This window comes from Carcharhinus amblyrhynchos, chromosome 15 (genome assembly GCF_965287045.1).
Source record: "Carcharhinus amblyrhynchos chromosome 15, sCarAmb.v2.hapA, whole genome shotgun sequence".
Classification (NCBI taxonomy): domain Eukaryota; kingdom Metazoa; phylum Chordata; class Chondrichthyes; order Carcharhiniformes; family Carcharhinidae; genus Carcharhinus; species Carcharhinus amblyrhynchos.
Window position 1 is genome coordinate 39,127,585 of NC_137338.1, and position 13,435 is coordinate 39,141,019.

At 40.3% G+C, this 13,435-nt stretch overlaps 1 protein-coding gene across 1 annotated transcript in view; it reads right to left on the bottom strand.

The window, feature by feature from the left end:
- atp6ap2 (ATPase H+ transporting accessory protein 2) overlaps window positions 1–13,435 on the bottom strand; it is a 45,132-nt gene that overhangs the window by 26,489 nt on the left and 5,208 nt on the right. Inside the window, exons 2-3 of the mRNA XM_080203851.1 lie at window positions 12,555–12,682; window positions 7,726–7,854 (exon numbers count right to left, since the gene is read on the bottom strand). Coding sequence (XP_080059977.1) covers window positions 7,726–7,854; window positions 12,555–12,682 — 257 coding nt within the window. The remainder of the gene's footprint in view (window positions 1–7,725; window positions 7,855–12,554; window positions 12,683–13,435) is intronic.

The window sequence follows — 13,435 nt, forward strand, 5'->3', positions numbered from 1 at the left end:
TTTTGGACATAGCTCACTTGTGTAAAAAAACTACCCAGTCTTGGTATGGTCAATACCACCTGGATTAAGCTGATATAACTAGTGGAAACTTAACCCCTAAATGTGCAAATGGCAAACTATAAAGATTACAGACTGAGCAATGGGTGATAGATCTTAAAAGAAGTTTCACAAGCATTGTGAGAAAGCTGCAGTAAGATTAATAAGATTTCAGGCTGCATTAGTACAGCAGTGAGCATAAAATTTAGGCTTCATATGGTTGTGATACATCCAAACTTGAAGCAACAAATGCAATGAATGGCTCTTGTGAAAGTGCCTTTGGATATTATACTAAATGCAAGTTACTGTTGTTGGATTTCAAAGCAAAGAAGTGCAACCAAAACTATAATTGGCCTTAGAGGTGGTGGTGATTATTTAAATAGGCTTAAGAGTTCAAACTAACTGTAAACTTCATCTTGTCCAAGACTGCATTTGTTGAAGTTTTTTTTTAAATGCAGGAGTTCAATTGAGCTTGATTGGTAGATGGTAGTAATGCTAGACACAATGCATATGAAACAATTTGGGAAATGCTAGGGTGAGGGCATGTTATGGATTAGGAAGTATTTAATTTCCAAGTCATTCTCCTATCAAAACAGATTACCAAACCATACTGTATAGTTTTGCTGGGGTCCTTTAAAAGGGATGTTCTTCAATAAAGAGGATATTTTCAGCTACAGAGACCTAATTATGGAAATTGAGGAATTATGGACTCTGAAGTTTTGTGGATTGCAAGAGCAAGTCAGAGGAATTTCCAGAGCTTTTCCCTAAATTAGCCACAGATTATATTCCCTTCCCTTGGCCTCACCTAAGAAACCCCGAAGTTCTGATGGGTCAAAGCTCAGGATAGTTGTGACGTGCTGGATAGGAAAGGCTTGATGATCTTTTCCTGACGCTTTCATAAATTTGTAAATCACTTGATGCAAAACTTGGCTGAGCAAGAATCCTGCTTTATATACTGCACTAAGAATGTATATCTGAACTGTAGCAGTACGATTTCAATGAATTCCTCTTTTGTTTCCTCTTTTCAAAGAGTTTATGGATTTCTTAAATTACTTCTGTAAAATAAATATACCATAAAGACAGTTGCCTTTTACTGCTTTGCTCTGTGCCTCAAAATAGCTTGGATGTGGTTAATGTTCAGTTGCCATATTAACGATTACTTTAACCTCACAGGCAGAGTAACAGATCTTCAGGAAGCTTCTTTGCAACTGCATATTGCATACAAGTATCCAACTGTGAGAGAAGCTTTGTTTCAGCTTCTATTTCAAAGCTCAATTATCAGTTCTAAGGAGCCACCAGATTTTCAAAATTGTAAACGTGAATCAATACATTTAGAACATGAAATGGTATATACTTAATTGAAATACTGTTTGTATAAGTGATTAGAAATTCCTTATGATCATACTTTGAAAGTTAACCACTGAACAGAAGGAAGGAATTTATAATTAATGTGACCTGACAAACCACAATTGCTGACACCAAATTTAGCCTAACATAGATTTTAAGGCAGGGTTGTCCAATTGGCAGCCCCAAAAGCCATTCTGTGGAGCCAGTTTTCAAAACACTGGTCAAACAGATAAATTGGTGTGAAGGATTCTGCAAGAAGCTGTCCCTCCAATCATAGGCTCACTCCAGATTAGCAAATGGGAGAGAAACAGTCGCTGGCTGGAGTAGCAGTAAACACAAATGACTTTACTAGACTTTAAAGGCCCCAGGGACGTTAGACTGAGAGATATGGGAGCCCTAGGTTACAAGAAGCAGACAGGCACATGGGGAAAAGAGTGAGGATGCCAACATCTGCCTTATGCCCAGTTTTAGGTTGCTCATCCAGACCCCCCTCTTGCACCCAACTGGACCTTCCCTACCAAGTGCACAATTGTCACCCCATTAGTAGGAATGCTGGAATTGCTTTGGACATGCACATGCTTTGGTGTGTTTCAGTAATTCAGAATTGTGCCTAGATGCTTTTGAATAGATGAACGCCCTTGCAATGACCTTAAAGTGTTCTGTGGTTTGAACAATTCTGATAATCTGACTACTTGGATGATAAGATAGAGGCAATTTAATCAATTCCACTGTCTCAAAACATTCTCAAATTCCTGAGAGACAAATTGAGCTTCATTGTCACAACTTGTTTTGGCGACCCATAACAACTGAACATTTCTCTTAAAACTTTGAATTCTTAGTAACAGAGGACTGACATTTCTGGCCATCTAGAATGAACATACACCATTACTGACCAGCAAAATTGACATGGATGCATTAACAAGACAATCCCATGGATGAAGGGTATCAATTCTCACACTCTGATACAAAGAACAAGATCTTGTCTTGGCTTCAGTGTATTTGTCCAGACCGGGCCACCAAAAGTAGCACTGCTAATCTCTTATGCAAAACTATTGCAGTGTCCTGAAAGCAGTTAGTTCACCAATGATTTCAATGTAGGGGAATAATAACTTTCATGTCCTAAAGCAAACACCCTGGTCTGTCCACACCTAAGGTCTCAACTCCATATGGTGGTGCATCAAATGCATTTTGCAGAGGCAAGGAGGGGCCAAAGTTTGTCTACTTCAGAATTTGAGTGCTGATTTAGCCTCCTTGAATATAGAATCACCAGCTTCAGTTCATTTCCAGGCTTTGTTCTGATACAGAAGCTCACACAGGGGTTTCAGCAGGTTGTCACCTGTGGAATGAATTTCCCATAATAAAAGCAAAGCTGGCTAATATTCTGAGGAGCTGGAGCATCCACAATAGCCTTTGACTTTGGAATGTGCTTTGTGAAGCTCAGCAGCGTTAATATAATGCCCCAAATATTTCACAGAGGGCTGAAAAAAAACTTGTGTCTTTAGGAACATATAGGCCATACTCATCTAGTCCTATTAGGGGGCCATCCAAGTTCTTGGAGGTGAAGCTCATCAGTTTTGCCCAGTACCAAGATGTTATCAAGGTAACACTGAACTCCAGGCAAGCGACTCAGAATCTGGTCCATGAGCCTTTGCAACAGGGCTGGAGCTGATGCTATTCCAAAAGGCAATTTGTGATATCTGTAGAGTGCCATGTGTGTTGTGATGGTAACACATTGTGACTCCCCATCAACACAGCAGAAATTTTGCTGAATTTCTATCCATCAACCAAGCCAGCAAAAAGGCTCTCAATCTGAGAAGTGGATGTTGTTCAACACATATCACAGGGTTAACAGTAGCCCTAAAATTCCCACAGAATTGGATGAGTACCAGAACAATAGGTATTGCCTGTATATTGTAAATGATACCAAGACTTCTACCTTGACCAAGCACTCCAGGTCACTTTGACCTTTGGTCTTATGGTACAAGGGGTGGCTTTGGCCTTCAGAAATTTTGGTTGAGAGTCTGTTTTGATATTCAATTTTACAGAAATTCCCTTAATGCTTCCCAAATCTTCTTTGAAGATTCTTTTATAACAGCTGTAAGACCAGTTTCTTCAGTTGCAATGCTAAGTACATCTCCCCTTCCCCCAATTTAAATCAGATCGTATCCAGCCATGACCATCCAACTAAAGCAGGTTGGTTGCCTTTCACCACAAACAGTGGTGGCTTACCAGTCTGCACATTTACTTCCACATTAACTTCCATTTTGCCCATCGTAGGTAAGTTCCTCTGCATTTGTTTTCAATAATTTTGAGGCATCAAGGGAGGATATTTACCAGAGAAATTGCTGCCTCTGTATCCATTTCCACATGTATCAATTGGTTTGCACTCCAACAGCAGTGTTACCCTGTAGCCCTATGAACTACTTGCCACTGATAAGATGTGAAGGTGCCTTTCTTCTGACTCAAGTATCACTCTGGTCCCCTTGTACTTGCTGTATTACACAGGTTCTATTTTTTGTTATGCCTGATTGCAGATGGCTTTTTCCCTGCTTGTCTTTTGAATTCAGTGCTTTCTTCTTAGTTTTTATATGCATTCTTAATGTCTTTTCTTGCTGATGGCATTCAAAGTTTCTGCACCAAGATAGATGGTGACTAGGCTTTCAACAATGATAGCACACTCAGCCACTTTCCATCTTGTGTGCATGCTCAATTATACATTAGGCAGTTGAGTCAACACATTTAGCTACTGTGTCTCTTTTCCAGCCAGTTCCATAGATTGCAAACTCAATGGATTTCTGCAGGATGAGGTTAGTCTCAGTCAGGAGGCATTTCTGGATTGCTTCATTATGAAGGCCATACACCAAATTGTCAGTTCAATGTTCAGTGAGCTTTTTAAGTACTACAACATACTGCACAAGTGTTTCTCCCATTTCTTGGTTTCTTTTGTGGAACCTAAATATTCCTGCTATGATAAGCACTACTATTACTATGGCATGCACTGAACATGTGCATAGATGTACTTCCAACTGCATGTACCTAGCATTTATGCACAGGGTAGAGGCCAGTACTGATCCTTGAAGTAGGCCATTTCATTTCCATTTTCTGGCTTTGGGCACTAAATGGACTCAAAATAATCTGCTTTTCGTGATAGTGTCAACAACAAAAAGTGTTAGAATCCTGGAAAGCTTGACCAGTAGGCTTTTGAGCCAGTGCTGTATGTTGCAGTGAGGAGGAGGCAGCTGACTCCAGTTTTTAGGTGCTTTTGAAAGCTATTTTCGATGTGGGTGGTGAGGGCAAGTACCTGGTCTTCTTTACTGCACTCCTTTTTAGGATCAAGCTTGGTCTATTGGTAGGGCATCTGCCACAGTTGGTTGGATATGGTGCAAGATTATCTTCTCTAGCAGGTTATAACACCTAGATAAAAGAGAAATTGGTCTAACTGGAAATTACCAGGTTTAGGGATTGCAACCATCTTAGCTTCTCCTGGACGATCCTGATTAGGAATACAGAGAGCCATTTTGTTGCCGCCTGGCTGAAGTGCTTAAGAAGTTCATGTAGATTTGGTCATAACCCACAACTTTGCTAGAACTCATTTGTTCATCACTGATTGGAATTCATCTGTGTTAATGGCTGTTTGGCCTGGCCTTGAGTTCATTTCCTAAGTGGCTTAGCGAAAAAATGCAGCTCCAGTTCTTTACAATGTCCTTATATGATTATGTGCCATGTTTGTCAGACAGGCCTAAACTTCTTAATAGGTTAAAGGTTTTAGGTCTCATCACACTTAGTTGCCAGGGAGGGACAGACGGGATGGGCCCAGTGGGTGCACTGGAATGGCTGGGCCAGGGAAGGCACGGAGAACCGAGGAGGAGGAGGAGGAGGAGGAGGGTGAGCAAGCATGCCTGTGAGGGTGTGGGTTGGGGAATGAGTGGACTTATAAATCACTTGGTTTTAGGGCAAGTAAGGATGGACAATAAATGATGGCTCACCCAGTGATGTCCACATCCCATGAAAAAGTGCAGATAATAAATATTCTGCGCTTTTGTTAATTACCCTTTTTAAAAACTTAATTTATAACTTAATGTACTGCTATGACATCACTTTTTGTTGAACAAATATTTCTTTTCTTAAATTTTTTCCAAAGTTCAGTTGAAAGTTGTGCCAAAACTCATCTTGCTAAAATTTATCCCTTGAGGTGAGGCAAAAAATGGAAAACTTGGTTTAAAGTGCAATAAAGCTCCTTTATGCAAAATATTTAAATTTAGCACTGCATGTGTAGTTGCAGATTGCATTAAAATTCATGCCACGGAAAATTCATAAGTCCAACTCAAAATCTCACTTATTGAATGTCTATTTAAAATTGAGAAACAGCGAAGATGGATTAAAAGCTACAATTGTTAAACCAGGGTGCACCAATTTCCCATGATTATGAATAAACTTCATATAGAAGAGCTTTTCTGATAATGCAGTAGATAAATGCATTACGTAACAGGACTGAGCGGCACAAACCAGAAAGTATCCTGGTTCAATCTCCAGTGTGCACTGCTGGCTGGTCTCAGCTGGACTGTGGTGATGTCATTCTTTGGGCATAGTATTTCAGATAGGACAATGGAATTGGCAGGTTCAGTCACCTTTCCTGATTATTCAACGAATATGAAAGTGACAGAGAAGAACAGACATAGAAAGGAACATGGGACTAATAGACTCATCACTTTGATGTAAAGCAAAACACTGCATATGCTTGAAATCCGAAATAATAATAAAATTTTTCTAGAATGGACTCAAAACTTTAACTCTGCTTTTCTCTCCACAGATGTAGCCAGACCTGCCGAGTTTTTCCAGCGTTCTTATTTCATCATTTTGAATGTCTGGACAATCAATAATTGGAACACAGATATAAAAACAAATCAACTTAGAGGTTATGCTAAAGCTTTATAGTGCAATGGCATGCTTGGTTTCAATTATCAGGACAGTTTTTAGAGATGCAGAATAAAAATTAGACAAGTGTAAAGTGATGAGTTAGTAGTGAAGATCAAGGGAGGGTGCCCTCAATGGCACTCATGAAATCTTAAGAGAAACTATGTACATCATCTTCAGCAGAAGCAGGGTTTGAGGACTATAGATACAAGTAGACATTTAAAAAAAGGCATATGTTCTATTCTTAGATCTGTATATTATTTGATTTCTTGCCATTTGTAATTAAAAAGCAATGAGGGGTAGAATTTGTTGGAGCACAAGCATTAGCTTATTTTTGTAATACAGGCTAAAGCGCTGGGAGAAAGGTGTCAGAGTAACTATGGAGTGAGAAGTTTACACTGGCAGTTCCTATTATAATTGCAACCACAGGGAATTAGAAATTGGGAAAAAAAAGGGCAGGAAGCCTGTGCGCTGACTTAAATTTCCTGATATTACAAATTGATTTCATGCTGCATTGCACAGAGTCAAGACTTAAGGTGGATCAGGGCACTATTGTACCAGTGCATTCAAAACTACATAAGATATAGCCATATATTTAGAATTTGTACATCTGCATCCTTGTTCCATCTTCAGAACAATACCTTAGTCTTATGCTCTACCCAATGTTTTCCCATTATAAATTTGTACTCTCAAAAATAGTGGAAATTGCCTATCCAAACTTGTCATACAGCAATTATACCCTCTCATGAAGTGGCATTGTATCTCCCAGTTTCAGTTAATAAAGCAAAAAAGCTCCTGTGTCCCAATCAACTCCGTTAAACTTTCCAAGTTGCTCTAAGTTTTGCTACTTAACTATAAAAAAGTGACAATTAATACATAGGCGTAAGGATAAGCTGGACAACTGCACTTGAGAAATAAATAACAGGATGTGTTGGAGCTAGGCAAAACAAGGTAGAAAGAGACATCAAGATATGCAGCATCAATACCAAGAACAACCTGTGGGGCTGTAAAGCTTGATAATATAAAATTAGTAATATAAAAACAATGCATGATTTTAAAATAGGCACTGAATTACATCTGCAAGTCATGCTGCGATTACCCTTCTCTTGTTCTGCTTCACTTTAAAATTACACTTTGCCCCAACTTCCCTTATGTAACGCCACAGGGGGTAAGCTACTAGTATAAAAGCAACAGATATGGTAAATGAAAGATTCAACTAGAATACTAATTCTGGAATATTACTTAAAATAATTTCTACGACTAACAAAGTGATGAACTAGAATCAGGTCAATGTTTTATATCTAGGTTAGGAAGTTTTATTATACTTCTAAATTGCAACATAATAAATCAATTTCCATGTCATCTTTAGTGCAAGAACCTTCCTTTAACTCTCGAGGTACACACAAAAAAAAAGGGAAAATTACTCACGTTTTCAACAACGTACGAAATTTCACTCTTGGGCAAAACCAGTTCTTCTACTCCCCTCACAGTCACTAAAAAGTTGGCACGTGGCCGATGAAACAAGTTGCCAATACTAAGTCCAGGCCATAAAAGATCCTTGAAAACCAAATTGCATAATCTTCAGGCATCATTTGTTACTGCTATTTACAAGCTAAACACAAGTACAACATTTAAAGTTGACTTTTACATTTGTAGTTTGTTAACTCTTCTATAGATTTGTTATTTAGATTTGCAATAAAGCTTAGTGTTGTAGATCCAATCATCTTCAGCTGTTTCATTAATGACCTTCCCACTATCATAAGGTCAGACATGGGGATGTTCAAAATCGTGTTCATATGCAGCAAGACCTGGACAACATTCAGGCCTGGCCTGATAAGTGGCAAGTGACATTCATACCACACAAGTACCAGTCTGAAAATGACCTGCTTATTCTCACATTATTTCCACTTAATTAGCCAGCGCTCTATCCATGGTAAAGTGGAAACAACATCAGAATAAATAGGTCATTTTCAGGCTGGCAGTGAGACAACACATGAATACTTTGTACACTTTTTGCCAAATTTTTGCCCATTCACTTAACCTCTTTCCATCCCTATGCAAACTGTCTCCTCCTGCTCAAGCTTGCTTTCCCACCTATCTTTGTTTTGTCACTTTTTATTCAAGTGACAATGCACTTGCACTGGATCCAGTTCAAAGTTCAACTGGCTGATTCATTTAATGAAAGGCTGAGCAGGTTGGGCCTATACTCACTTGAGTTTATAGAATGAGACAGGATCTTATTGAAACATAAGATTCTGTGGGGACTTGAGATGGTAGCTACTGAGGGGATGTTTTCTAGAACTAATGGTTACAGTTTCAGAAAATGGAGATGAGGAGGAATTTGTTCTCAAAAAGGTCATTAATCTTTAAAATTCTCTACCGTAGAGAGCAATAGTGATTAGGTGATTGAATATACTAAAGTTAGACAGATTTTTGATTGACTAGGAAGTTTATGATTACGAAGTGCGGAAAAGAAAGTGGAGTGAGGCCAAGACCTTAACCAGTGGAGCAGTTTGGATGGACTGCTCCTTTTCCCATTTCCAATTTAGTAATATGAATCCATATATAAGTGCTATAAAACTCAGCTAACACACTCTGATAACATAGTACTTTATTCATGTCTATTTGCTCAATTTTAGAAATTCTTTAGCAGTTTTAAGAATGTGTTGAATGGTTATAATATTTATAGATTTGCAACATCATGATCAGGTCTAATCCAAACCTACTGTGGGTGATTATATTGTAAACAGGTACGATTTACTTTGCCAAGTATCGTTCAGGCTTCCCTTACTGTAAACACATCACACCCATGTGGTGTTGATATATACAGTTATGGAGTGTCACAACTCAATACCTGGGTGTACTGAGTTAATAGATCTTATTCAGGGTGCAATTGCAAGCATAGTGAAAAACCTCTAAGTGCCATGAACTGTTCTGAAAGATGACAAATTTGAACTGTTACATAATGTACTTTGACAAATTTTATGAATAAAGTCTATTTTTTGAAAGAGAATTTTGGTCAAGATCATATGAGGATTCAATGATTAGTCTCTACTCTCCTGGTTACTCGGGAAAGCTAAAATAATTAATTGAATGTCAAATCATATTAAAAAAGAAAATAAAGAGAGGGAACAAAATGTGGGAGAGAGAGATGTGAAAAACAAACTTAAAAAATACTTCTTCCAAAAATTCAAATCTTAAGAACCAAAGAACTGAGACTTCACGTGAAAATATGTGATCATGGTTAGTGCTAAACAGATCATTTGGCAATATTAAAGCTCATCACACAATTAGAAATTCACTTTTACTAGTATGTGCTTGAAAGTGACAAGCCCCACATTTCTCTGGCATGTTGAATGGGCATTTATCATGCAACTGCATAACCCTCCATGCACTTGAATGCAGAGCCTCTTGCACGATATCAATATGGCACAACTCAGGAGAACTCAAAAACAGCAACTTCTTGATTTCTGCGTTTAACTGTCTTTATGCAGTGGCTGGAAATTGCGGTGCTATTTACGCTTTAAAAATGGCAAGTGGTGATAACATCACCAGTAGTATTTCTGCTACAAAGTTTTGGCCAATAAGTTACTGCAGGTGAAACTACAAAGCATAACATTTACGTAAATAAATGCAGCGTGCAGGAATGGGACGGTGCTAATTATGGGGGATTTCAATCTACATATTGATCGGTCAACCCATGCTGGACGCGGTGGGCTTGAGGAGGAGTTCTTAGAATGCTGCCGGGATAGTTTCCTCGAACAGTGTGTGTTGGAGCCGATGAGGGAGCGAGCTATCTTGGATCTGGTGTTATGTAATGAGGCGGGTAGAATTAGGGACCCTGTGGTGAAGGATCCTCTTGGGAAGAGTGATCATTGTATGGTGGAGTTTCTGATGCAGATGGAGGAGGAGAAAGTGGGTTCCCGGACATGTGTCCTTTGTTTGAGCAGAGGGGCGTATGGTAGGATGACAGAGGAATTGGCGAATGTTGATTGGGGGAGCACGTTGGAAGGTAGGTCTGCTGAGGAACAGTGGAGTACCTTTAAGGACATCTTTCTTGGTGCTCAGCAGAAATTTATTCCGATGGTTAAAGAGGATTGTAGGAGGAGAGATAATCAGCCGTGGATAACGAAGGAGGTAAAGGAAAGTGTTAAATTAAAAGCGGATGCGTTTAGAGTAGCTAAGAGTACTGGGCGAGAAGAGGATTGGGAGAGGTTTAAATGTCAACAAAGAATGACAAAGAAGTTGATAAAGGGTAGGATAAACTATGAAGCTGGGCTAGCGCTTAATATAAAAAAGGATAGCAAGTGTTTTTATAAATACATAAAAAGGAAGAGGCTGGCTAGGGTGAACGTTGGACCCTTAGAGGATGAGAGGGGGGAACGGGGAAATGGCTGAGGCCCTGAATAACTTTTTTGTTTCGGTCTTCACGGAGGAAGACATGAATAATTTGCCGGATGTTAGCGATGGAAAGATGCTAGGAGTGGAGAGCCTGAATGATATTATTGTTACGAGAGATGGTGCTCGACAGACTGGAGGGACTGATTGTGGACAAGTCCCCAGGACCGGATGGAATGCATCCAAGGGCTCTGAAAGAAATGGCGGAGGTGATAGTGGATGCCTTGGTGATTATTTTCCAAACGTCGCTGGATTCCGGGGAAGTGCCGGAAGATTGGAAAACAGCTAATGTTATGCCGTTGTTTAAGAAGGGTGGCAGGCAAAAGGCGGGGAATTATAGGCTGGTTAGTTTAACATCTGTTGTAGGTAAAATGTTAGAATCCGTGATCAAGGAGAAAATAGCGAGGCATCTTAAGGGGAATTGTTTGGTAGAGCAGACGCAGCACGGTTTTGTTAAGGGGAAGTCGTGTCTGACGAATTTATTGGAGTTCTATGAGGATGTGTCTAGGGCGGTGGATAGAGGAGAGCCAGTGGATGTGGTGTTTCTTGATTTTCAGAAGGCGTTTGACAAGGTGCCTCACAAGAGGTTATTACAGAAGGTCAGGGGGCATGGAGTTGGGGGGTAGGGTGTTAGCGTGGATAGAGGATTGGCTGTCAAATAGGAGGCAGAGAGTGGGGGTCAATGGGTGCTATTTGGATTGGCGGTTGGTAACTAGTGGACTGCCCCAGGGGTCAGTGCTGGGACCTCAGCTATTCACCATTTATATAGATGATCTGGAGGAGGGAACCGAGTGTATGGTGTCGAAATTTGCTGACAACACCAAGATTGGTGGAACAGCAAATTATGCAGAGGGCGTGGAGAGTCTGCAGAAGGATCTAGATAGGCTGGGCGAATGGGCCAGGGACTGGCAAATGGAATTTAATGTTGGCAAATGTGAGTTTGTCCACTTTGGTAGGAATAATGGTAGGAAAGACTATTACTTACGTGGCGAAAAACTGCAGCATGCGACGGTGCAGAGGGACCTCGGGGTCCTTGTGCATGAGTCACAAAAACCCAGCCTGCAGGTGCAGCAGGTGGTCAGAATGGGATGCTGGCCTTCATAGCGAGGGGGATTGAATATAAAAGTAGGGAGGTCTTGCTGCAGCTGTATCGGGTACTGGTGAGGCCGCAGCTGCAGTACTGTGTGCAGTTTTGGTCGCCACACTTATGCAAGGATATTTTGGCCTTGGAGGGAGTGCAGAGGAGGTTTACTAGGCTGATTCCGGAGTTGAGGGGGTTGAACTATGAGGAGAGGCTGAATAAACTAGGCTTGTACTCGTTAGAGTTTAGAAGAATGAGGGGAGATCTCATTGAGACGTATAAGATGTTGAATGGGATGGATAGGAGAGAGGTGGAGAGGCTCTTCCCGCTCAGAAAGGACAGTAGGACTAGAGGGCACAGCCTCAGGATAAAGGGGGGGGCGCGGTTTTGAACGGAGTTGAGGAGGAACTTCTTCACTCAAAGAGTGGTGAATCTCTGGAATTCTCTGCCTGTTGAAGTGGTGGAGGCTGCCTCGCTCAATATTTTTAAGACGCAGGTTGATAGGTTTTTGATAGGCAAGGGGATTAAGGGTTATGGGGAGAGGGCGGGAATGTGGAACTGAGCCATGACAGATCAGCCATGATCTTATTGAATGGCGGGGCAGGCTCGAGGGGCTAGATGGCCTACTCCTGCTCCTATTTCTTATGTTCTTATACACAAGGTTTACAATTGAAGAATTCAAAAGTTGAGCACAAATGCAATTTTCCATTTCAGTATCTCTGCATAGATAAACCATAGTCTGCATCAATGTATAGGAAAGAAATACAATGAGAGTTACCTCCTCAACTGAAAAGCCCATAGACAAAGATACAACATCTGGAATGCGGCCCCCAGGCAAAGGCCCTGCATCTCGGAAATGAACGGACTGCGAGGCCCTTAGTATGCTGAATCGGCCACCAAGGACTCCTTTAAAATGGATACAGATTGTTAAGATTTTTGTAACATTGATGTTTTTCCATTACCAACTGCATTCAACTTGGAAAGTACACGTTTAAATTTTGTACAGTATTTCATTTTCTATACAAATAATTCTATGCAAATAACTCTTCTGAATTGGAATATTAGGTCTATGTTAAACCAAAATGGAAGAACAATCTCAAAGTAAGTTAAAGTTTATTAGTCACGAGTAAGGCTTACATTAACATTGCAATGAAGTTACTGTGAAATTCCCCTACTCGCCACACTCCAGCACCTGTTCGGGTCAATGCACCTAACCAGCATGTCTTTCAGACTGTGGGAAGAAACCAGAGCACCCGGAGGAAACACACCAACGCAGGGAGAATGTGCAAACTCCAAACAGACAGTGACCCAAGCCAGTGAATCAACCCAGGTCTGTGGCACTGTGAGGCAACAGTGCCAGCCACTGTCACCCAAGGGAGTAAGGGAGTTCTGAAGACATTCCTCAAGACACTTGGCCATGTGGAATCATCATTAAATATTTAGATAAACAAAATGGACAATATTCAACTAATCATGAATCATAAATGACTTTCCAGCATAAGCATAACTAATTGGATTGATTAGGAAGGATGGGCAAAGGACGCTGAGAAAGACAAATAATTTAATGAGTTCCTTAGAAGTTCTCAAATCAGTTTTGTTTTTTTTTTAAAGTAAGCAATATACATTTGGCAAAGGCAATGCACAAGGTGATCATCCTAA